This window comes from Heterocephalus glaber, unplaced genomic scaffold (assembly GCF_053883595.1).
Source record: "Heterocephalus glaber isolate CG9 unplaced genomic scaffold, H.glaber_assembly_v1.0 deba00000594, whole genome shotgun sequence".
In the NCBI taxonomy this organism is placed as follows: Eukaryota; Metazoa; Chordata; class Mammalia; order Rodentia; family Bathyergidae; genus Heterocephalus; species Heterocephalus glaber.
This window is the reverse complement of record NW_028258151.1, coordinates 25,246,528-25,273,010: the sequence shown is the minus strand read 5'-3', so window position 1 is coordinate 25,273,010 and position 26,483 is coordinate 25,246,528. Positions and strand designations below refer to the sequence as shown.

The following is a 26,483-nucleotide window of genomic DNA, read 5'->3' as shown; positions in this document are numbered from 1 at the left end:
GGGGAACCTTTATTGTCTCCCCTCAACTACAGGCTGGGGGACCCTCCTATAATCTCTCATAGCACAGAGTCTATCTCCATAGCTGGTACTTATACATTAGTGTAATTTCCTCCTTGCTTGTTTATCTCTCACTGGACTATAAGGATCTTAGAATAAAAACTATGTTCCACTTTTTTTTCAATCCTCAGCCCCTAAAATAATACCTAGACCATAACAAGATATTCAAAGAACCAATAAAGGAATAAATGAATTACTGCATTAACAAAAAAAGCAAATATAAGTATTCACACCTGTGTTTTTAGAATCTAAGTAAAATATAAAAATGTAGGGCCACGGATTTAGCTCAGTGGTTCTGCCGCCTGCCTTGCAAGCGGAAGGACTGGAGTTCGATCCCCGGTACCAAAAAAAAAAAAAAAGTGACAAAGAAGAAGAAGTCTTTTCCCCACAGGTATTTTAGAAAGCTCTACAAAGTACCTATGTTCACAAAGAAACTAAGATACAGAAGATTGAAACCTAGCACTTATCTTTATCCACACTGTCAACAATATAATAATGTCTTTAACAATAATGAAAAAATAAAAGCTGTATTCTGATTTTCTAACATATATCTTACAACTCAATTTATCCTCTTAAACTGAAGATACTACTGAGAATTAAATTATAACTATCTGTTTAAAACTAAGACTATGTCTCTTTACACATATGGATAGAAAATTGTACTTATTAGCAAATATGCACCACTGTTTAAAAATCTAGAAATTTTTTAAAAAGAAAAAAGTCCCAAAACATGGTCACAAAAATGTACTACAGTGAGATTACACTGACACATTAAGTTTCCCACTGTTTTCTATGATTCTAAAGCAGTAATGTGAATATCTTTCAATAAGACTGTAATTTAATTTTTCCAGGGAAATATTTTTAATAGGATTACTGACCCTTTTAACACTCTTGGAAAGAAAATGAATCCCATAACCATTCTGGCACATAACTATTATAAAAATAAATAGAACAGTCAATCAGTAGAAATGGTAATGGACTTGAGAAACTGAACTTACTAAGGAAATGTACATAAGTATGCATAGTGATAAACACTTTAACAGAGAAAAGATTCATGGCAAATCAGCAAAACAACCAAACACAGTGAGACAAATGAAGGACCTGGAAGGCAAGAGATGGGGAACATGATCTGAACTTTGAAGGAAGAGCCTTAATGTTTTTCTCAAACAGAGCTGACTATATTAACCTAGATCAAATCTCTAAGCTATCATTCAACTCTTAGGTGTGTCCCTAAGTCCTACTTGGTTTTTCAGATGGTACTGAAATATTTCAGAGGAAAAGAGGACACTCCTGATTTTTTTTTATTTACTTATTTATTTTTTGTACTAGGGATCGAACTCAGGTCCTTGCGCTTGTGCAGCAGGCAGCGAAACCACTGAGCTAAATCCCCGGCCCTAGGACACTCCTGATTTAAGGCATATTTTTGCACTCACAACTCTTTATGCTTTAAGAGGAATTTTTTCAGGTCATTAGTTTATAATGTGAACCAGCGCCTAGGGATGTTTTGAAAGGAAAAAACAATTTGTGTGCTTGGAGATACAGTTTATGTGACTTGTGTTATCATTTATTTCAGCTCAGTTTTGGGTTCTGTACTGAACTCAAAATGAAATCACCATATCTGCAACAGTTTTTGCTCTGGATGCAATGATCATACCAGAATCTGAAACCAGACTAGACCTCTTGTCCCCCCCAAAAAATACAGTATAACCCCTTAAAATATCAAACTTCTGGCAAAAAGTTTTCATTACTCCAGGGTACTAAAATGAAATTAGTGGGCTGGGGATTTAGCCTGCCCCGTAAGTGCAAGGACTCAAATTCGATCCCCGGTACCAAAAAAATAAAAAATAAAAATAAAATAAAATTAGCCACACAAGTAATTTCCAAAATAATTTGAATTTTCAAAATTGGCACACCAAAATTTATGAATTCTGCCAGTTTTATCTTTGTTTGAGTCCAGAAAACAGGAACTTGATCATTAGGCTCAGAAAAAGCAAGCATGTTCCTAAACCCAAATTCTTAAACTAAAGATGATTCGTCTATTCTCAAGATGAATTTCATCTACACGTCATATCAAAACAGATCATTCACAGACAGTCCCAAAGTTAGTTTGATAATCCTAAATTCTCCATTTCCAATAAGTGTAACTAAAACCTACAGGCAATGGTTTTTTTTGTTGTTTATGTATAAACAAAATAGATACCAATGTTATTCTACAGGTTGAGTATCCTTTAAAGTGCTTGCAACCAGAAGTGTTTCGAATTTCAGATTTGTTCATATTTTGGAATACCTGCATATACATAATGAGATATCTTGGGGATGAGTCCCAAATCAACACATTTATAAAATTCATTTGTGTTTCATATATATGTTAGCTGGAAGATAATGTTACACAATACTTTTTTTACTGTACTGGTGTTTTGACTTTGACTTGTCACATGAAGTCAAGAGTGGCATTTTCTATCCGTAGCACCATGTTGGTGCTCAAAAAGTTTTAGATATTAAAGCATTTCAGATTTCAGATTTTCAGATGAAGGAGACTCAACCTGTACTGTGCATGTTCATTATAACTACTTCTCTTTTATATTTGTTTAGAATGTATGAATCAACACTTACAAGCATGAGACTAGGTTTCCTAACAGTGTCATGACCTTGAAGATTATGACCCTCCCCTCCTCACCCTTGGGTACATATTAGAATTGCCAGAAGAGTCTTCAAAAAATACCAATTTCTTGACCCAAGAGGAGCTTCAGAGTGGGCTCTGCTACCAGTGCATTCCAAAAGCTCTCCAGGTGAGTCTAATGCACAGCTGGAGAAGCAGTGACTTCAAGGAGATCCTCGAATGTGGATCAATAGCCAAGAAAGGACCATGGCTGAGAGCAAGCCAACAACAATCTGAGGCAGAACCTAGAACAAAGATTACAACTCTCGTGCCCATGAGTGCCATTTAGGTGAACAAACCACACAATGTATGCACATTATTTTCAGACTGAGTATGACAGCATGACAAGCTAGAGAGCTCATGGGACTGGGGATCCTGAGCTCCAGCTGACATTGCCAGGAGGAAAATCATAAGTAACAGATCTCATGCCATCAGATTAAATGAAGCAAATCAAGTCTTTCAGGTAAAATCATCCAAATTTTAAGTGTTGACTTAATTAAAAATATCAACACTAGTTTAGTGCATGGTGAGAGATACAGGTCTAGTTTTAATCTTTGGCAAGATGAAACCCAATTTTTCCAGCACCATTTATTAAAGAGTCTATCTTTCCTCCAGTGAGGGTGTTTGGCTCCTTTATCAAAGATGAGATGGCTGAGTGTGTCTGGCGTTGTTTCTGAGTCTTCTAATCTGTTCCACTGGTCCTCAGGTCTGTTTCTGTGCCAGTACCATGCTGTTTTTAATCACAGTAGCTTTGTAGTATAGTTGCAGGTTGGGGATTGTGATGCCCTCTGCCATGTCTCTGTTACCTAGAATTGCTTTTGCTATTCTGGGTCTCTTCTTGTTCCAAATGAATTTTTGGATTGTTTTCTCAAGGTCTGCGAAGTATGCTGCTGGGATCTCAATTGGAATTGCATTGAATCTATATAGCAGTTTTGGAAGTATGGCCATTTTCACTATGTTGATCCTTCCTACCCAGGAGCAAGGGATGCCTTTCAATTTTCTGATATCATCTTCAATCTCTCTTTTCAGAGTGGTATAGTTTTCAGAGAAGAGGTCTTTGATTTCTTTTGTTAGGTTGATTTCTAGGTATTTCAGTTTTTTGGATGCACTAAACTAAAATCGAAATGGATTAAAGATCTAAATATTAAAATAGAAACGCTGAACCAGCTGGGACAGAAGTTAGGTAGAACTCTTGAAGACATTGGTGTAGGAAAAGATTTTATGAACAAAACCTCAGTTGCCCGTGAACTAGCACAATCAACAAGTGGGATCTCTTCTTATTAAAAAACTTCTGCACAGCAAGAGAAATCACCAGCAGTGTGAAGAGACAACCCACAATGTGGGAAAAAATCTTCCCCTGCTCTTCCTCAGACAAAGGCCTAATATCTCTAATTTATAAAGAACTTAAAAAGATCAGACCTCCCAAATTTAAAGCCTCAATCTGAAAATGGGCCTCTGAAATGAACACACATTTCTCAGACAAAGAAGTAGAAGTAGCAAATAAATACATGAAAAAAGGTTCAACATCACTGGTCATTTGAGAGATGCAAATGAAAACAACGCTGAGATTCCACCTCACTCCCGAAAGTATGGCTGCTATCATGAAATCAACCAATAACAAATGCTGGTGAGGCTGTGGGGAAAGAGGAATCCTGCTCCACTGCTGGTGGGAGTGTAGACTGGTGTGACCACTGTGGAAATCAGTATGGAGATACCTCAAAGAACTAGGACTGGAAGTCCCATTTGACCCCGCTATTCCACTGCTGGGGATCTTCCCCAAAGAATTAAAAGAATCATATCACAGTGACATATGTGCACCCACGTTCATAGCAGCACAATTTGTAATAGCTAAAACTTGGAAGCAGCCCAAATGCCCATCAACTGGAGACTGGATAAAGAAAATGTGGTTCTTTTCTAAAATGGAGTACTACTCAGCCATAAAAATTGAGAAATTAGAGACATTTATAGCTAAATGGATGCACATTGAGGAGACACTTAAGTGAAATAAATAGGACACACATGTAAATACCAAATAGTTTCTCTAGTGCGAGAAACTGAAAGTGTAAATAAGGACTAAAAGGTATAATAGATAATGTGAAATGGGAAGAAACGGGGCAAAGGGGAAGGGGAAGTGGGAGGGGTAGGGGAAAGGAAAGAAGGGAATGGAATTAATATGAGAAAATGGAAACAAAATGTTTGTAAATAGGGAGGGATGGAGGGGTTGAAGGGAGGGCAGGGGAAGGAGGAGAAATAAGATCCAAGAGAGATTATGTAAAGGTACAAATTTCCAATGATAAATGTCATTATATTGTATACCTAAAATGTACCAATAAAATAATTTTTTTTAAAAATCAGCACTATGTGGGGAAAGTAAAACACATAAAGAAAGGCAGCATGGGTTTGGCCTTTAGGCTCCAGGTCATTTCCACAGGTCTAAAGTGTTATTTCCTATCTACAGAAATCATACCACCATCAAATCACCATCAAATCATCATCATCATCATCATCATCATCATCATCATGACCTTCACAACAATAACAATACTTAGCACTCCTAAGTGCTTATTATGTGCTAATCACTAAGCTAAATTTTCCATGGATTACCTCAATAAGCCTTTATCAACATTGATGGGAAGTATCTCCCCTTTAATGAACAGTCATGCACACCCAGATCACATAGCCAGTAAGTGGTGATGCCAGGATCCAAATGGGTCCAGGGTTTACATTTTAAACATTCTTTTAAAAAGCAGGACTCTTCTCATTTGCATTTCTTAAAAAAATAAAATGAAGTGATTATATTAAATAATTTCTCAGGATATTTTTAGTTAACAAGTTCAATAGCTCTGACTCCATAATATAGCTCCTTGATGTGTAAAGGCATTAGTATTTACACACATCAGTCACAGATGCCCTAATAAGAATTATCTGATCAAAGAATTGCATGAATGCTAATGAAATAATCTTTCTTAAAAGGTAGCACTGACACAAATAAATGTATAATACAATGTTTATCTTCACTGCAGTAGAAAGTTTATTTCTCCATTTTACCTTTTGAAAGATGAGTGAAAGTGCTCAGAAATTCTTCGTATGTCTGCTCATGAGAATTAACAAACTTATCCAAGACTTCTTCCATTAATTGATCTTCATCCATTATCTCCAATCTCAATATCTGGGCAGGCATTCTTATTCATGAAGCCACTTTATCTACAAGATAAAGAAAAACACAAGCTAGGGAGAATCGTGCAGCATCAGCCCTTCCAAAAATAATTCTGGGTGGGCAGTGGAAAGCTTGGAAGGCCCAGAAAGGACAGGGCAAGAGAAATACTAAACCAATGTACTCCTGTTCAACTACAGATAGTTTTACTCAAATCTTTGCTGCTGAGTTCATGGCAACAGTTTGGTTTTTTGCCTCTGTTTCCTCATTACCACCTTCTTAATTCACCAGAATACTGTCACATAATTGCACAATTAGAACTTCAATGTCAAGCTAAGAGGAACTGTAAAGAGCACACCAACTAACCACCACTGACAACAATGGTATCCTATATTTATTAGTGACTTACTTAGCACTCCCCGAACCAGCTGCTGTTCTGAGCAATTTAATGTTAATTATCATCACTCCAGTTAAGGCCACAGAGCCAGCAAGGTAGAAAAGTCAGGTCTAGGAGTCTGACCCCAGAACTTATGTCCCTAAACCCTTCCTTAGCTTCATTCTGTCCCAAGTGACCTACTCTCTTGCACTACTGCTGACAAAAAAAAGATGACTTACCTGTGTTTTAACACAACTGAGGACTGGAAACTCGGGAAAACCTTTGGACAGCTCTATTAAAAATTTTTTAAATTGAGACTAAATCTGTCTTCCTGTACCCTACCCCAACTGATCCTGAGCCTGTGAGGCTGCACTGAATAATATCAATTCTTCTTATACCTGATACTCTTTCAAATAGACAGTATAACCGAAAAGTATGGTGAATGTTACACCCAACATGTACTGATACAACAATATTTTAAATTGTTACAGTAAAAGACACGGTGCCATTAACCCCTCTCAAAATACTTTCCCTGACTTCAAACACACTTATCCCATCATTCTTGCCACTTTCTGAAGCAGTTCCGGATGTCCTCTTTTGTGAATGCCTTTACTTGTGCTGTCCTGTCTGCCTTGATATCCTGAACTGATGACCTGTTATGGTCATTTTGGTCTGGTGAATGAGGTGGGTGACGGCATAACATAATGTTTTAATGACCCTGCCTTTCTGTCGGATGATACTCCGGGGCAGCATTCACTGTGTTTTTGATCACACTTCATAAAGACACTCACTGAAACATATTTCATTTTCAAAATCCAGCTCAGAGTTCAGGTTCCCTCTGAAGGCCTGACACCCACCCCGTCCCGCCCCATCTCCTATCACCATAGGAAGAGTTAGCTGTGATTTTTCTGTGCTGCCTCTGGATTAACTGTGTGCTGCCATCTGTCAAGCTTTTGCAAAGAGTGCACATGGCTTTATCCTTTATACACTCAGAGCCCAGGAAAGGCAAAGTCTACATCTTTTCACCTCTGTATCCTAAACACTGGGCCCTCAGGATGTGGCAGAGACTGGTAGCCTATAAACACTGGACTGAAATTACTCATTTGAGATGGTAAGAGAGTGAAATATTGCAACAAGCTGACAAAACACGCAGCTAAGCTTGCCCGATGATGTCACATGTGCCACCAGGACATGATTTCAAATCCTTCACCCTCTCTCAGCCCTTCTGCCTAGAAAAGATTTCACATTGCTTGCATCCCTTTAAAATATGAAATCCAGGCCAGGGATTTAGCTCAGTGGTTTCACCACCTGCTGCAGAAGCACAAGGACCCAAGTTCGATCCCCGGTACCAAAAAAATAAAATTATATATATATATATATATATATATATATATATATATATATATATATATGAAATCTAGCACTGGAGACATGACTCCAGCCATGGTCTAGATACAGTGAGATCTGACTCCTTGTCACATTCTAAATACTGTGTTCCTATGACAGAGCTGAAGATAACATTCACATTGCTGGTGGCCCCTTCACATTGTCAGTTCACTCAGCATATTGCTAACTAACTGCCTGTCAGCCAAGACATGACACCTTAACCCTGGCTCAGCTTGAACTTTATATTCCACAGGTGATATTTCATCTTGCTAAGCTCCACTCATTCTGTACGAAATGCTATTCTTATGTACCTCTGAGAAAACTACAGAAAACAGACGAATAATTACACTGCCCAAGTAGCCAGTGTAATGCATGAATGACAACAAAAAGAAGGGGTCCTGCATACTGTGTGGCAGGAACAGTGGGCACCAAGCTTTTTAGTTTTCTGAAGCAACATTAAAAATTTGTTACCTGTCATTAGCTTTTTCCTCCCACTTTTCCTTTACACATGTATTTACCATTTAAAAATACAAATAACACAGATGGGTATATGGCAAAAATGTAAAGACATTCTTAATTATCATGACCCTGTATATCCTACCCATCAGAGGTGTATTCTGTCAAGAATCTAATGCATTCTCTTTAATGTATATATATAACAATAGAAATTTTTCCAAAAAATGGCACAGTATTATATGTGTTATTCTTTACAAATGAATATTTTTCTGGTGCTAGAGGCTGAGTACCTTTTTAATTTAATGAGTTCTCATAGAAACATCACCACTTTAGTATGTATAGACCTAGCTGGTCTTTCAAACTGCTATAGTCATAGCCCTGCTTTGCCCTTTACACTATAACCATGGACAGGTTTCTTGACTTCTCCAGGTCTGTTACTTCTCTATAAAAAGGGTTTATAGGGGCTGGGGATTTAGCTCAGTGGTTTCGCCGCCTGCTGCACAAGCACAAGGACCCAAGTTTGATCCCCAGTACCAAAAAAAAAAAAAGAGGGCTTATATATTAGTACAGTTTTCTATTTCCTTAACCTCAATTTCAAAATACCAAAAAGCTGAGAAAAGGACAAAAATGTTTTCTTAAAATGAGGCTCAAACTCATTTGGTGGCCAGAGCTGATCTGAATTAACATGAGAGTATTTATGGTCTTTATTTATTCTGTTCAGTGTAACTATTCACATCTGCCTGCAGAAATACTAATGGCCTTGCAGATGAGGTGCTTCCCCGGCCCCACTGGAGAGCAGTATATTATATGGCATCTGCACTAATTACCTTTCTAGACTCCAAAAACATTGTGTATTCTGGAAAGTAGCCGAACCAAAGGATTTTAAATAACTAATTGTGAAGCTACATGTACCTCACAAGAATGTAATAAGGATTAAGTGAGGATGTGCCTTAAGAAATGTTAGAGATGATGATGATGATGGTGATGATGATAATGATGATGATGATAAATAAATCTTAATATTCTGCCCTTTGTCTGCCCAAAGATTTCTTATGATTGCAACCATTCTCACTTTAAATGCATACTTACCTAAGATAAATCAAGATAATTCCTCAGGCATTATAAGACAAGATAAAACATGGTGTCATAATAGATTGAGTGAAAGTGAAAAGCATATCTAGTACTACCTCCAAGAGAAAGAAATTGTTTCGAGCTATTTGTACCTGAAAAATTAGATGTATGAAAAATCATCAGTAACAGTTTATCCAAATTTATCTGTAACAATGGCAGGCTTCAGCAATGCAAAGCTTACTAAATTATGCTTGCAGTTGCTAGATTATAAATACCAATAAATAACCTTAAAGGTGGCTATTATTTTACTATCAGTAAGACATGTAATTATTTATAAGAATTTCAACATCTATCTACTTTTCCAGCATTAGACCCTAGCAAAATTCCAACAGTGCATTGTATCATTCTCTTCTTCAAAGCATCTCTGGCATCTACTTCAGGGAACAAATAATACTGAACAAAAGCAGCCAGCCTGTGATTTGTATTGCTATAAATGTCTTCTTCTGGACATTTTAATAATGGTAATAGAAATTCCTTTAAATTCTCTTCTCAATTCTCAAACTGCCATATTTTGAATATTTACTCTCAACGTATTTCAATAGTACCAAAGGCAAATCATAAGCAGGCTCTTCATTATTAAAATTAAAGGCCTTTAATTTTATGTGTAGGGTTATAATACAAAATTTTACTGATTATTTGAAAGACTTTTAGAATACACAAACTGTTATTACTTGAAGAGTTTAACAAATATCTACTGTCAAATTTAGAACTTTCCTAATCTATAATAACACAAATAACTTAATGTTAGAGGTCTCCAGGGAGTGACACAGCAGAGAATCACTTACGAGTCATTCAAGTGGTTTATGTAAATCCTGGTGGTTTTCTAGAAGGAAGTAATGCTTTTTCAGTTACCATTCACATACCTTTGTGTTTTCACCATGAAATATTTTTCTAAAAGGAAAGAAAGACACATTATTTAGGTTTGGTTTTTTGTTTTAAGGCTTTGGGTACCACATGAAAGACCCAGAGCATATTGTAATGACAAGTAAATGTATGTAAATATCTACTGTGACATTACAAGCAACACTTTGAGTCACAGCCCCCCAGAAGGAAACACAGGATACATGCGTGACTCTGCGTGGACAACTGAACTCCACTCAGAGGCCAGGAGCCTGGTTAGGAGTCTGGTTCTCTTACCAAGTCACTGAGAGATAAGGAGGAAATCCTGTTTTCTATAATGAAAGAATGAAACAAACAGTAATCTAAGCTAATTAATGTTGTGTACTCTCTGAACGTACACCATTCTGAAATATGGTATGTAAAATTATCACTACTGTCTTAGCACATCTTTAATATTGATCTTCAAGACTCTGCTTCATCAACTTAGGCAAGCAAAATACAACTTTCCGAGACAACAATGGTAAGCTTTAAAGAAGCAAGTCGCTGAATGAGTCTTCTCTCAAAGTGTGCTAAGAATCTACCGCTATGATGAAAAGAAGATGATATATTATCAAAATAATTCACCTTGCCTAAGGAAAGGACACCGTCACCCTTGGTACTTCACTGGCTGGCTGTCCTTTCACATTTGCGTCAAATCTCCAAAAAATCAAATTGCACTGTAACTGCAGATTCATGTATGTGATAGAAAAGACAGGGTATGAATGGATTTCTTCTTCCTTGACTAAACTATAAAGATTCTACATCCTCCAATTTCTTTTATGTCTTTTACATCATATTAAAAGAAAAAGAACTCCACTGACAGAAATTCAGATCGTCTTGAGTTGAGAGAAACCTGACACTAACCTAGTTCAATCCTATGGAATAAATGAACGAATCTGGGAAAGAAATTTCAGGTGGGGTTTTTAGCAATGAATGACTCTACTGGCAAGCAGTAACATGTAGTTCTCTCATCATAAACAGTAATGAGATCCCATGACTATGAACTTTACAGTACACATGAAGCCAGCAGGAAATTAAACATAAAGCAGTAAACTCACTGTGGTTGGGTGTACCTATGCCTTCAACTGCATTCTAAACCACAGAAACAGAAAAAACATCTTGAGTGTGAACATATATGTATGCTTTCTTTTTAGACATTTACAATTACACCCAAGAAAACAAAGAGATAAAAGGAATAGTGAAGAAGCCAGACATGTGAAACAATGCATATCTTATAAAACAGAAAAGAACCTAAACCCTTTCATTATTTTTTTATCAAGATGAAATAAAAACATATGATTCTAGCTTCAAAGAATGCACTGCAGTTCAAGTTATAAAGTTCTACTGACATTTTCTAACATGTAAAAGGTATGGAATGTTTTAATATCTCCAAATAAGTTGGTGTAAACATCTATATTTCTATATAAATTCCCCTAAGTACAGCCCTCTGCAGTGACTATTAAAGGAACTATTCAAGGAGAGATTTTAAAAAAAACAAAGCTTTGGGATTAATGTTGACTACAAAGTTTTAAAAGGGATACATATTTTCTACTCAGGTCTTACAGGTAGGACAAAATCTTAAGGAAAAGAAAGAAAACATATCTGTACTAAAAACTGCACGTAATTTTAAAATGTGGCTCAGCACATGGTTACCATGAATACAGATATCACAACTGTTGCCTTAACAGATCTAGTTCCTTCCCTAAAGAGGTTATAATTTACATATTGAATATGTAACATTTTCAACAGAAATGACTCTAATGAACCATCCCATGATTAGTTTAAAATTAGAGCAATATGGAATTGAGTGACAATATTTTAAAATGAAGAAAGTAATAGGAATAAGAAAAATAAAAACATAGCAAGGCAGCCAAGCATGGTTATGCACACTTGTAATCCCAGATACTCTGGGGGCTAAGGCAGAAGCATTATGAGAGTTCAAGTCCAGCCTAGACAACATAGTGAAACACCATCTCAAAGAAGAAAGAATGAGGCCAGGGATTTAGCTCAGTGGTGCTGCCACCTGCCTCACAAACGCAAGGTCCTGAGTTTGATCCCCTGTACCAGAAACAAAAAAAAAAAAAAGAAGGAAGGAAGGAAGGAAAAAGAAAAATGAAAGGAAAAAAGAACAGAAAGGAAAAAAGAGAAAAGATAGTTTTGTAAATGGTAAGGGAACCAAGAGATGAAGGGAAGGGAAGGGAAGAGAGAGGAAATGGACAAAAAATAATTAAGATGTGTTATGCACACGTACCAACTTCCCATGATGAATATAATCACTATGCACTGTAAATACGTACTAATGAAAAGTAAAAATTTAAGGAAAAATAAAATTACTTTTTAAAAAAGAACAGAAAAGATAGCAGGGCAAAATAGATTTTATTATAAAGGAAACAAACCATAGACAAACTTGATACAGGACTAGGCAAAGAGTTCTTAGACTTAACTATAAAATTTCTGATCCATTAGGAGAAAAAAATGATGAACTGAACTTCATCAAAAAGTTTTTTAAGCAAATACCCTGTTAAAGAAAGTGAAAGGAAAAAGTTGCAGGCTTGGAGAAAATATTAATAAATCACATATCTAATAAAAGACTAGCATCTAGAACGGTGATGGCGAACCTTTTAGAGCTTTCAATGATACAAACAGCCCACTACAGCACGCATGCCATAGGTTCACCACCACTGATCTAGAATATACAAATAGCTCTCAAAATTAAATCCAATTAAAAAGGAAACAAAGGCATGCACAGACTGTCCACTGAAGAGGATATATACTCGTAAACGGCAAGTAACCATGGGAGGAGATCATTGGTATTGGTAGCCATTAGAGATATTCAGATCACCATTCGACACCACTACATGCCTACCAAAGTGGCTAAAATGAAAAATAGTGATACCTCAAAAGGCTGGCAAGGATGCAGAGGAATTAGGTAACTCATACATTGTGGGTGGCAATATGAAATGATTCAGCTACTCCAGAAAATAGTTTGGCAGTTTGTTTGAAAACTAAAAATGAACTTACCACACAACCTAGCAATTGCACTATTGGGCACTTATCCCAGAGAAATAAGAACTGATTTTCATGCAAGAACTTGTACATGAATGCTCATAAAAGCTTGATTCATAAAAACCACAACCTGGAAACTATCTGAATGTCCTTTAATTGGTGAATGGTTATGCATACCATGGTGAATCCACACCAAAGAATACTATTGAGCAATATAAAAGAAAAACTATCAATTCATGTGACAACTTGTATGAATCAAAAAAAATTGTACTGAGTGAAAAATGCCCGCTTCAAAAGACTATGCATATGTACCTGTGATTCCATTTATATAACATTTGTAAAATAATATAATTATAGAGGTGAAGAATGGATTCCATGGTAGTTGGAGAGAGGAGGGGTGGATATCAAGAAGTCTTGTGTACGGCTGGATACCTTTATTGTGGTAGCTGTTAACATGATATAACTGAGCTATACACACACAAATGAGCATGTGCATAACTGGAAAAATCTGAATAAATGCCATATCAGTTTCCTAACCTTAATATTATGCTACAGTTTTGCAACATGTTAACCTTGAAGAAGGCTTGACCAAGGGTTCATGGAACTTCCCTGTACATTTCTTTTCAACTTCTTGTGAATCTACCCTACGATTCTATGATTATTTCAAAATTAAAAGTTTAAAAACGGGGAGAGTGGAGCAAAGAAGGAAGGTAAACCAATTAAGACAAAAGATAATTAGGAAGAGAAAATTATCACTAAATTATTGAGAAGCCAAGCATGGTGGCACACTTCTATAATCCCAGGACTCGGGAGGCTGAGGCAGGATGATCATCATGACTTCAAGGCCAGGCTGGGCTACCTAGTGAGTTCAAGGCCATCTGAACTACTATAGCAGGACCCTGTCTCAAAAAAAAAAGAAAGTGGATTATAGACGTAGTTCAGCACACCCCCGGTGCAATCCCCACTATCGCAAAAATAAAAGTTGACTGAGAACGTTGGATCTCAGGTGTGTTGTTATTTCCCCCTGCAGAAAGCAGTGGGGAATGGGACTAACACTAATCTATAAAGTGCCGAGCTTAGGCAGAAACTTTCCCCTTGAAAGATTTGCTTTCCTTTCCTGCTCATCCACCCAACCTAGTATAATGAGGTTTCTGGAGGTTCTCATTCATTAGGCCTTTCTGTCCATCAGCAGATTGCATTAAAATCAATTTTAGCTTCCCAAAATATATACTTCCTCCCAGCCATTTAAGTCAACCCAGAAATGTCTGCATTGACTCACTGAGGCAGGTCAACTAAGTATTAGATTGTTTTCAATTACACAGTTATGAATTCCATTAAACAAAGAAAAATGCAAACTGTTAAGCATTTGAACTCTCCCTGCTCATTTCCCATCATTAAAACACACACACACACACACACACACACACACACAGATTAACTTTGCACAGGGACTCTCCAGGGGACACTCACAGGACAAACCTAGAAAATTTATTGTTTTTGAAGTCAGGAAGATGACTTTTCACCGCCACTTTTGTTTCGTTACTTTTTTGAAAAATTTACAGTTGTGTGTATCACGAATGAACACTTTACCTTCATCCCCAACAACACTCCTACAAGCACATTAACTCATTTCTCGCCTGATACATTTATCAAGAAAATGTATTCTACAAATACTTCAACCATGTTCAAAATTCATCTCCTCACCTCGGAAACATTACCAGCTGCAGCAGTGACTTACGGATGACAACAACGAATGCTTCCGTGAATATTTCTCAAAAGGCCCCTGATGAGGCTGTTGATCCCAAAAGAACTAGGGTTTCTAGGTCAAATTTATAACTATATAATCACGCAATAGCGTTTCAATCATACAAGATTTATTAGCTCAAATGTAATCCCACCTTCATGTGGTATGCAACATCCCACTAACCCATTTATGCTGAAGGTTGCATGTTGTTAATTTTTTGGCATGAAATTCATATGTGAATTCAAGGAACAAGAATTTGAGGAGAAAAACTTTTATTATGTCCTATTGCTTCTAATGCCCCAAAGATGGACCACTAGGCATAAATGCATTCATGTTTATTTTATCTGTATTGTATAACAATTATGACACAAAGGCACCCTTGCTTAATTAAAGTGATCCCTTTCTCTCCTACTTTCTGAGCCTTACGGCCACCTGCATCATGCACAGCACTTCTACAATACCAAAAAGCCAACTTTAAAGCGAAACCCACACAGCTGGTTAGGAGCAGGTGTAGAGCAACTGAACTAAATCAACTCTGCCTGTAGGAATACATTTCTAAGTGTTTCAAAATGCCAAATCTTGCAAATAAAATCGACCTTTTCATTTGGCATTCTCTTAACAGAAATAAGATTTTTGAGAGGTGCTTCTCAGCTATTATTAATTCTAAAATTCCTATGGCTGTGGAATAATAAATGGGCTTTCAGAAATAATGCAATGGTTCCCCAGCTTCCAATTTCTCTCAACACTTTATTGGCAGTTTTGCCTCAGCATACACAACATAATCTTTACATGCACCTATGTACAAATGTCTTCTTTGCCAGTATGTTTTCTATTTGCAAACAATCACAAACTCCTTCCTGCAAAAATAAATTTAAGTGATTTTTTTTCCAGCACAACAATGAAAAGCTCCTCTGAAACTTCTCCATTTTATTTTAAAGCAAACAGGGCACCTTAAAACAGAGGGCATGGGACTTTTATAGCAAAGTATCTGTCATCCTGGTCAGATGGCCATATTTAATTGCTTTAACTAAAAATGACAAGTCACTTGTCATGTCCTTTGCCTGACAATCCATCACCCTAACTGTAAATTGTTTCCTTCTTCGTGATTCCTTTTCCTTCCTCTTTTTTCTTCTTTGCCAGTTTCGGTTGTGGCTACTATTGTAGAATTCACTCAACAAACCAAACATCTCCCTTTCCAATACTCTTTGTATTATTACCTTAAAACTTAGCCACTTATTAAAAGAGTAACAATTGTCTATGCCTACCCTAATGCTGTGAAAAGTTACCACTAGCCTTATTTCAACACATGTGAATTCATGAAGTGATACTGTGGTTTAAGTGGCTCTTCCATTTACAGTGTGGGGGGAAATGCTTGAGGGGACATGGCACTTCATAAAACAGTCATGAGTCCACAAAGCAGGGTTTCTCCTCTGCCTCCCCAAGTCACCATGTACACGGCCCCCTCCAGCCATGTTGTCCTTAGCAAGTTATTTCACTTTCTATCCTTCAGTAGTTAGAATATAAAAATAAAGGTGCTGGGCTTGAAATTGTCTTTTATGCTTTTTTCCAATGATTTTTCCTTTTTTATTAATGACTACAGATTGACTTATAGTCATTCTCCACTGTTTTGATCCAAGGAAGGACAAATTTATATATTCTATATCCATACTAGATACTAATATCTGTATCTACTATATACTAGAACATCTATACATTCCAGTAGAAATCTGAATTTGATTCTGCCTCAAGAAAAGGTTGAGTAGCCTATAATTGCAATGTCCTAACAAACGTCTAAAAACTTTTTATAAAAAGTTTGAATGTGGGAAGAACATAAGTTGTTCTCATCAGCAATCAAAAGTTGCTGCATCCTACTACCGTGTACGTTCTTTAAGAGAAAGGCTCGTGTTTATGATTTTCTTTTCTAATTCTCTACATGATTTTGCACATGGTGGATGTTCAATAAATACGGCTTACCACGATACCCCCTTTATCTGAGGCCAATTAGTTATCCTTCTCCCTATTATTCCAAAACCTCCAGTGATGCCTGGAACTGCAGATAATACCAAATCCTATACATACATAATTTTTTCTATAATACATACCTATAATAGAGTTTGGTTTATAAATTAGGAACAGAAAAAAATGGTAATGATAACTAATAAAATAGAACAATTAATACAGTATAATAAAAGTTACATGAACATGATTTCTCTTTGTCTCTTGTTCCTTCTCAAAATATATTGTACTCATCCTTCTTTCCATGATGATGTTAGATGATATTTAAAGGAAGCATTCTTGGCTTCTTTGCCAGCATTGGGAGTCTTGAGCTTTGGCATTACTGGTAAGTAAAATAAGGGCTATTTGAACTCAAGAACTGTGATACTATGACAGTCCATCTGATAATGGAGACAGCTACTAAGTAACTAATCGGTGGGTAGTGTACACAGTGTGGATACATTGGTCAAAAAGATTGTTCGTATTCCCAGTGAGATGGAGCAGGATGGTGCAAGATTTCATCATGCTACTCGGAACAGTATACAACTTAAAACCTATGAATTGTTTATTTCTAGAATTTTTCACTTAATATTTTCAGAACACATCTGACTTTACAGGCAACTGAAACCAAGGAAAGTGAACCCAGAGATAAAGGAGAAGGACTATGGTACTAATATCCAATCCCCTTGGGAGACAATTTACCAATTCAGCAACTAACTGCTATGCTACAAATTACCTAATTTTTGATGTCTGTAAAACCTAAAGGCTAAAACACTTTCCTAAACTAACCATGGTTTCTATTTTGTATTTTCTGTAGATACCCAATGCACCAACTTTATGAGCACTGTCATTATTGCAGTAATTTTAAGGTCACCATCATTATAGAATAATATTAATAGGTCAGGGAAATTACAAATATCCTTTTGCAGACAGATAAAAATCATCATGGAAGTAACTAGAGGAATTGATGGTTCTTTTTAAAAAGACAGACCAATATTCCAAATGAAATTCAACAAGCTACACATCTATTTTTCAAAAAGTTAACCCTGAAAATGTATCTTTAAAAGTGAAATAGTCAGGGTCAGGGATTTAGCTCAGTGGTTCCACCGCCTGCCTCGCAAGCACAAGGTCCCAAGTTCGATGCCCAGTACCAAAAAAAAAAAAATGAAAGTCATTTATTCATGCATATCTATAACATTATCATCATTAGGCAAGATTTCTTGTGTATATTCATTTTACCAGACATTTTATTTCCATAAGTCCTTAGAATGATATAAGGATATTCCTCACTTTAAAGATAAGAATATGAAAGCTCAAAAAGGCCCTTCATCTACTGAGTGGTAGAACTGAAACTCACACCCAGATTTGCATGCCTGTATCACAACATTCTATCATCTAAGCCACATGAGCACTGATTTAAATAACCAGCAACAGTGGGTGGTTAGAGAAACTGTGTTACACATGCAAACTATTAAAAATTATAATGTAGTTTTGCTAACAAGATAACTGTGGAATTTTAATGTCTTCCTTGGCTGAGGACTTTACATTTGTTATCTCATTTCACATTCTCCTACCGATCATTCAAGATAAATATTTCTGTATCTCCATTTCAGACATGGAGAAACAAGGCTGAGGGTTAGGGACTCCACCTGGACAATGACAGGGCTGGCAAAGGAAACCAGGCCAGCTGGGCCCCAAACTCCCTTTTCTTAATCATTACACTGTACAGTATCACACACTGTAGCTACCTGGCATGAAGTTGGTAGAGACCCTCCAACAATTACAATTCCTGCCTTCTGAGTCTGCATTAAAGAAAATAATACCATAGATGAGCACTTCAATTTAAAGGGGAAGTAGAAAAGATCAAGATGCAATATGTACAGGTACTAATTCCCCAAGATGAATTTAATTGTTATGTATCACAAACATATATTAATTTTTAAAACTAGTTTAAAAAAACAAAGTTAACATGACTAGCACTGGTACTAATGTTCTTTGCTTTAGGGCAAGTAATTTCTCATTTGATTCACATAAATATTTGATTTCACAATAAATATTTATTTAAACCAGAATAACTATATTCATTTTTTAAAATATTTTTTAATTTTAATAAATCAGGTTTCAACCGGACCTTTGTTTTTTTGGTGTGTTTTTGGTTTTGGTTTTGGTTTTGGGGTTGGGGGAGGGCTTTACAAATAAATAGTAAATTGTATTTCCACTGCTGTCAGTAATGAAATAGTTAAATCTTGAGTTACACTCTGGTGCATAGCTCTCTCAGCCATCAAAGAGGAAAAATAAAAAAGGTCACAGTCAGTTACTCCCGTTAGATCTGTGTTCACTAGAACATCTGTAGGCACCATACACACTCTCTTGGCCACCAGCCTTCTGCTCGCTGCAGTCACAGTAGGCAGTGAGTGAATCTGCCCCAAGTGCTGATTTAAATACCTGGCTTAACGGCAAAGAGTCAGAGAGGGGTGAGCAGGCCCTCTGGCCTTCAGGTAGGTCCAATACCTTCATTTCTACCAAAGCTTGTTTGTAAACTTGAAGGGAATGATGACACACACTTCAGCAACGTGTTAGTTACAGATGGACAGTGGGTCAGATGGGGAAAGGATGAAGCAGAATTTAGAAAATGTGGAGCTCCTTGTTCTCTGGCTGTTTGCGAAGATTTAATTTCTATACCTTCAGAGCACTATTATTAATCTTAGTACATAAATGTTTCTCTGGTATTAATGTAGGAAGAAAAACTTAATTTTGGTTTTACTGCCAGCCAAAAAAATCAAATAATATATGCCTCAAACCTGATTAACCATACAAAATAGTGTTAACTCACACACCAAATGCCTGCAGTTATGAGGCACTAGATGCCTTGTACATGAGGTTACTTGCTATTTTGGAGCAATCAGGAAACATAGGAGCACTGATCAGTAAGATTTAATGCCTCAGAGTACCCTAACTTTCTTTGGAAAGAAAACATAAGTGAGTTCAGAGCCAGGAAACTACAAACCCAGACGTTACACCATTAGTCCTCTTTTGATACTCAACTATGCCCTGGCTTCAAAGTGAATAAATGAAAATCTCCCTGCTGAGGAATGTTAGCATGGGGTTGGGAAAATTGAGTAAGTGTGTCGGTCCTATATCTCTGCCTTTTAAAAAGAATCTTTAATGCGTTGACTTTGAAATTTCCCTCAGTTGAAGAACAGTGTCTTATTTTTAAAAATCTGCCTCTTTTTGTCTAGTCTATTTAAAGAAAAACTCTTCAGTAGGTTATTTTAGATCTAGTATAATCTTTTTTAAACTTTTTTATAACTAAGATAAAACTAATACGGTTATACTAAAATCATGAAAGAAATACTATGGTCTCTATTTGAAAACATAAGTAAGTAAAGCAAAATATCCCAATATCATCAGTCTTTATAGGTGTTTAAAAATAAGCAAGCTTTGGCAACAGAGGTCCCTTTACCCAAAATGGAGCGACTCTCTGAAAATAAATAATCACGTAACATGCCGAGTGTAATCACCTACAGTTTTCATTTACTGAATTGTGGATCAATAATATTTTCTTTTAGTGCCTATGGATAGAATTTTCTTACTTGTTGGGATGCCTTCTCTTACGTATACCTGGATAGACCACCAAAAAACAAACCACTTGGCTAGGTCATTTCACAAGCAGGGTTAACTGCTGAATTTACAAATGACGATGGACTGGGGAAGAGAAAAGCTTGCTTTCCTAGACTTGGCAATAATACCTCTAAGGCACCACTTCCTCACTTGATTTAATAACCCACAAGGATATTAGTAAAAGATCATACCTTGAGGAACCTCTTAAAGTAAACTAAAAAATTTATTAAGTACAAGAGAATGTCTAGCAATTAATGACATCCAATCTACAAAAGGCTTCCAGGCAAACAATGAAAATAAAAAACAACAACATCTCATTAGAATGACGACAGATTCAGAATGGTCCAAGCAATAAAACCACCTTATAGTGCCAACGATAATCACTTTCTTTGTGGTTTGCATGTGTTATCTCATTTATTTCCCAAAACAATCCAATGGATAGGTACCAATATTACCTTCATTTTGCAGATAGACAGAGAGAAAACAACTTGCCCAAGGTAACACAACAACTAGTAGAGCCCCAGATTTGTACTCAGAAAATCTAACTTTAGATCCTGCATATTAATGAAGGGTTAGAGACATGACAAAAATAATAAAATATCTCTTGTTATTTACATTAACTCAGCAGCAGCACCCTCAGCATATATATTTATCCAGTTCATTAGTTCAAAAGTTTATATCCACTGATCACATTCCAATACGCTAAAGCCCCTTCTAACCATTTCCAATTGTGTATCCGTTGTCATTAATGCCGGACAATTGTGCTCTAACAGTCTTGCTTTTGATAAAGTCAGGCCTAATCATAATAATAACTTTCATATAGGGTGGGAAGCTTGCTCTAAGTGCTTTACATGTATAATTGACATATAATTCATCACTGACATCAACCTATGAAGTAGGCATAATTATCCATTTTACATATGAGAAAACTGAGGCACAGAGAGGTTAAATAACTTGCCCAAAGTCATTGAGCTAGTAAGCGGCAGAGCTGGGATATGAATCTAGCCAGTCACGTAGTAAGTGACAGAGCTGGCACTGTATCTAGCCAGTCGAGCAATTCTGCTTTTAAGTATATTAACTATTTACTCTAAAAGTCAAAGGAATCTGTGTTACTGTGTTTCCCTTAACTTTTGGTGCCTAAAATTTCCCTGGCAAACAAGAAATATATTTTTACATCTTTATACGTGAGATAGCAATCATAAAATTAGAAGTTATCAAATTTACTTCTAGTGTCGTTTTAAATGTCATAATACAAACATGCAATCCTGAACAATTCTAGCACCTTTTTGCTTAGTGCCTGCTTGCTAGATTACTAAAGAATTACTAATTACTAAAGAATTACCGCAAAGTTCATGAGCTGGAAAGAGATTTGAAATAAAATCTACTAAGACTATCTTCCTAGAAAGAGGAAGGGGGAGATGTGTTTAGGAACCTTCTCTGCCTCCCTAAAAGAATTCTAAAAGCAGGAGAAAAGGCAGCTAAGGAAACTAGGGGCCTTTACGATGGTACCAGCAGAAATCTAATTAGTACATTTCCATTACTAAATGCAGAATAGTAAAATCCCTATCAGCCAATTTCTCCCCTGCACGCCAGGTGTCTGGTTCTCTAAGATCATCACAGTTTGTGTAACCTCCACGGCCCCTTTAGCCCCCCTGCCTTAGCAACCCAAGCACCCTCGAGAGTGTAATTCTGAGCCCAGCCCAAAGCGTCCAGGCAGGAGTCGTACTGACACCTCCGTCTCGGGGTCCCTTTACTGTGCGGTTTCCAGGCAACCATACTCGGGCCAGAAGCAACTTTGCCTCCTGCTGGGTCACCTGTTTCTAAGAGTCTCCGGGGAAGGATCAGGCAATTCCAGGACGTGGGTTTGCCCGACACCCATCCCGGTGTTGCAGCCTTCTCGTAACTCAAGGTTGGTTGGATGTGTGCCAACCTCTCCCCTCCCATGAACCAGTGGTCTGAGCCTCGACTCACATCTAGTCACTTCGCACTTTTGGCGTCCTTATTCAGAGAGCCATCCCAGAAATCTCCCGTTTTGGAGCAACAAAAACAATTACCATAGCTACTGGGTTGTACAGAAAGGATTTCTGGGAAATGTAGTTCTTTCCTCTAACGTGTGTGGATTCTTAGAGGAAAAGAACTATATTTCCCAGAAGTCTAAGGGCGAATAGTCCAGCTCCAAAATATGTCCCAGCTGCTTGGATTGTATTAGGTAAGAAGGTTCTGGGTCCCTTTTGCATACCTAACTCCCTGAATTTTGTTCATCTGGTCCTATTGTAAACTTGTGGGAGGACTTTTTTTTAAACACGCCTTTTTGCATGTGAAGGCATCTGGGCATAGTGATTTATGCGACGAGAGAGTGTAAATCTTTTTATTTTATAATTCTTTCAGATAAAAGATCTACTGACCATTGGAAAATATGTCACTGCAGATGGTAACGGTCGGTAATAATATAGCCTTAATTCAACCAGGCTTCTCACTTATGAATTTTGATGGGCAAGTTTTTTTCTTTGGTCAGAAAGGCTGGCCGAAGAGATCCTGCCCCACTGGGGTTTTCCATTTTGATGTGAAGCATAACCATCTCAAACTGAAGCCTGCAATTTTCTCTAAAGATTCCTGCTACCTTCCTCCTCTTCGCTACCCAGCTACTTGCACGTTGAAAGGCAGCTTGGCGTCTGAGAAGTATGAATATATCATCCATGGAGGGAAAACACCAAACAATGAGCTTTCAGATAAGATGTATGTCATGTCTATTGTTTACAAGAACAACAAAAGAGTTACTTTCCGCTGCACGGAGAAAGACTTGGTAGGAGATGTTCCTGAAGCCAGATATGGTCATTCCATTGATGTGGTGTACAGTCGAGGGAAAAGTATGGGAGTGCTCTTTGGAGGACGGTCGTACATGCCTTCTACCCAAAGAACCACAGAAAAGTGGAATAGTGTAGCAGATTGCTTCCCCCATGTTTTCTTGGTGGATTTTGAATTTGGATGTGCTACATCGCATGTTCTTCCAGAACTTCAGGATGGACTATCTTTTCATGTCTCTATTGCCAAAAATGATACCGTTTATATTTTAGGAGGACATTCACTTGCCAGTAACATCCGCCCGGCCAACCTGTACAGAATAAGGGTTGATCTCCCCTTGGGAAGCCCAGCTGTGAATTGCACAGTCTTGCCAGGGGGAGTCTCTGTCTCCAGTGCAATCCTGACTCAAACTAACAGTGACGAATTTGTTATTGTTGGTGGCTATCAGCTTGAAAATCAAAAGAGAATGGTCTGCAACATTGTCTCTTTAGAAGATAACAAGATAAAAATCTGTGAGATGGAAACCCCAGATTGGACCCCAGATATTAAGCACAGCAAGATATGGTTTGGAAATAACATGGGGAATGGAACTGTTTTCCTTGGCATACCAGGAGACAATAAACAGGCTGTTTCTGAAGCATTCTATTTTTATATGTTGAAATGCTCTGAAGATGATATGAATGAAGATCAGAAAACATTCACAAACAGTCAGACATCAACAGAAGATCCAGGAGACTCTACTCCCTTTGAAGATTCAGAAGAATTTTGTTTCAGTGCAGAAGCGAATAGTTTTGATGGTGATGATGAATTTGACACCTATAATGAAGATGATGAAGAAGATGAGTCTGTGACAGGCTACTGGATAACATGCTGCCCTACTTGTGGCGTGGATATCAACACTTGGGTACCATTCTATTCAACTGAGCTCAACAAACCTGCCATGATTTATTGTTCTCATGGAGATGGCCACTGGGTTCATGCCCAATGCATGGATCTAGCAGAACGCACACTCATCCATTTGTCAGAAGGGAGCAACAAGTATTACTGTAATGAGCATGTGGCGGTAGCAAGAGCACTGCAAACTCCAAAAAGAGTCTTACCCTTAAAAAAGCCTCCAATGAAACCTGTCTGCAAAAAAGGCTCTGGGAAAGTCTTGACTCCTGCCAAAAAATCTTTTCTTAGAAGACTATTTGATTAGTTCAGCAAAAATTTTTTAAAAAACACTTTCAAGTGCATTGATTTTTTAAGCATATTTTTAAAATGATAAACATATTTCTCAATTTTTGTTTATTGAACATGCTCCTGTTTTCTTTTAGTTATGTGACAAGTGCTCGTGTTTTAAGGTATTGATAAATGCAGTCATTCTAGCACCTATACATTTTTAAAATCTTTTCCTTAGAGATATCTTAAATGATAATTTTTGTTTATTAGTACATGCTATACATATTGATCGCATTTGTCATAGGGAATTTGTACATGTACATAATATGTCTTAATTCTTTTTTTCCTATTTCCCTCCCCTCCCTTCAATCCTGCATCCCCTCTCCATTTACAAAAGCTTTGTTTCCATATTTTTCTTGCATTCTTTTTTAATCAAATGAGAATTTTGTCTGATTTTTTAAGAGATCATAAATAAGCAGTAATAATAATCAAAATATATTTCATTATGTAAAGGTATAAATTCTCAATTATCAGGGGCCAGGGATTTAGCTCAGTGGTTCCACCGCCTGCCTCAAAAGCATAAGGTCCCGAGTTTGATCCCCAGTACCAAACAAAAACAAAAAAAAATGAATGTCAGCATATTGTATACCTAAAATAAGCCAATAAAATTGATGAAAAATATATATATTTATATTACTTGTATCATTTTTAGTAGCAACATGTACAGCTGAACCCAAAGGAAGCTAATACAAAGGAATTAATTTCTGTGTGCAATATAACAATTTGGTAATTGTCCAGAAATTCAAACCAAAATTCCACACTAGTGCTCTTTATAAATCTTTAGCCTCTTGGCTAAATAAAAGTACTTATGTTTATATATAATCTCCACTGACATGAAGGAAAAAATAATCTACAACATATTTGGCATGTGTTTTTGAATTAAGGTAATTTGCTGCACTGTCCTCAGATATCCCCCCCTTATAATATGATAATTGATGATGTGTCAAAGCCAGCCAGTTGGTCCCGTTATTTGAATGAGCTTTCACGAGGAGAAAGAACACTAATGATATTGAGCATTCTGGGGAGAACAGATGAGTGAAAATATACTGAGAAATGACCAAATAAATCTCAAAGAGAAAATCCATATTGATTATTTCCTCAAAACAATAAAAGTTTCAAAATTTTTATGAAGAGAACAAGCAGGAGCTTGTAAATGGGGATTTTAAAATGTGTGCAATGTGTGTGTATCTAGTTAACTTGTGCAGTTTGCTATCAGCAAATATTACAAGACCACTGACTTTGCCAAGATTCAATTAGATTTGCTAGGCAAATCTTAATTTTGAGGCTTCAAGACTTCAGTTGATAATTAGATGAACTTAAAAATAAGTATCTTCTGTCCTGGAACATTTTTTCTGGGAAAATATTTCACTTTATCCTAAGCTATTCAGACATAGTCTCCCATTCATCATTCTTCACTGAAATTCCAGTGTTTAAGGTAGTATTACCAAACTTAGGAGCAGCATGAAATAACAGTAAATGAAACCCCAGAGTACAGGTTGTTTTCCAATGCCTGCAAGTCCCAGATACTGGAGTTGGACAAACCAAACCAAATCATGTTCTCTCGCCTTTGATAATGTTGCTTGATGAATATTCTCTTTGAATAATTTGTTGTAATGTTGATTTGAATTTTTGCTTCTATCACCTATGTGAGAATAATAAAATGTAGAAGTCTTCTGTTTTTATTGATTTGCTCAAATTAATATTATTTACAGTTACTCAAATAAAGGTAAAATTAAACTAACTTTTTCAGGATCACTACTTTGATTTCTTTTCTATTTGTAGGTAGAGAGCACATAACTTTGAAGTTAAAATATCTTACAGACCACAAAGGTAATATTTCCTCAAGAGGTACATATAGCCCCTTATCTTGATGTGTCTATAATGCCTAAAGAATTATTACCCTGGTTTTGTTTTCTACTAGATGAAATCAAGATGCAGTCATCTAAATGGTTCAGTTTTGAACTTACTGAGCTCCATAGTCAGACTCATATCTCAC

General features: G+C 36.8%; 2 protein-coding genes across 5 annotated transcripts in view; one reads left to right on the top strand and one right to left on the bottom strand.

The window, feature by feature from the left end:
* The window catches only part of Iftap (intraflagellar transport associated protein), a 73,526-nt gene extending 50,984 nt beyond the window's left edge, over positions 1-22,542 (bottom strand). Inside the window, exons 1-3 of one of the 4 annotated variants that reach the window (XM_021264333.2) lie at positions 22,519-22,542; positions 10,005-10,110; positions 5,765-5,920 (exon numbers count right to left, since the gene is read on the bottom strand). In XM_021264333.2, the coding sequence (XP_021119992.1) occupies positions 5,765-5,897 (133 nt within the window). In that variant the 5' untranslated portion in view covers positions 5,898-5,920; positions 10,005-10,110; positions 22,519-22,542. Of the gene's footprint in view, positions 1-5,764; positions 5,921-10,004; positions 10,111-22,435 lie in introns of all 4 variants that reach the window. The other 3 variants (XM_004852011.4, XM_021264334.2, XM_004852012.4) reach the window with 3 other exon arrangements.
* A 164-nt stretch (positions 22,543-22,706) lies between these two features.
* Rag2 (recombination activating 2) lies at positions 22,707-26,061 on the top strand. Its single transcript, XM_004852014.2, has one exon. It carries the CDS (start codon positions 22,881-22,883, stop codon positions 24,462-24,464), a length of 1,584 nt encoding a protein of 527 aa, XP_004852071.1. The 5' UTR covers positions 22,707-22,880; the 3' UTR covers positions 24,465-26,061.
* Positions 26,062-26,483: the final 422 nt, after the last annotated feature.

Excerpts from the sequence above, each read along its gene's own strand:
- Rag2 (XM_004852014.2), top strand. The coding sequence starts at position 22,881 with ATGTCACTGCAGATGGTAACGGTCGGTAATAATATAGCCTTAATTCAA.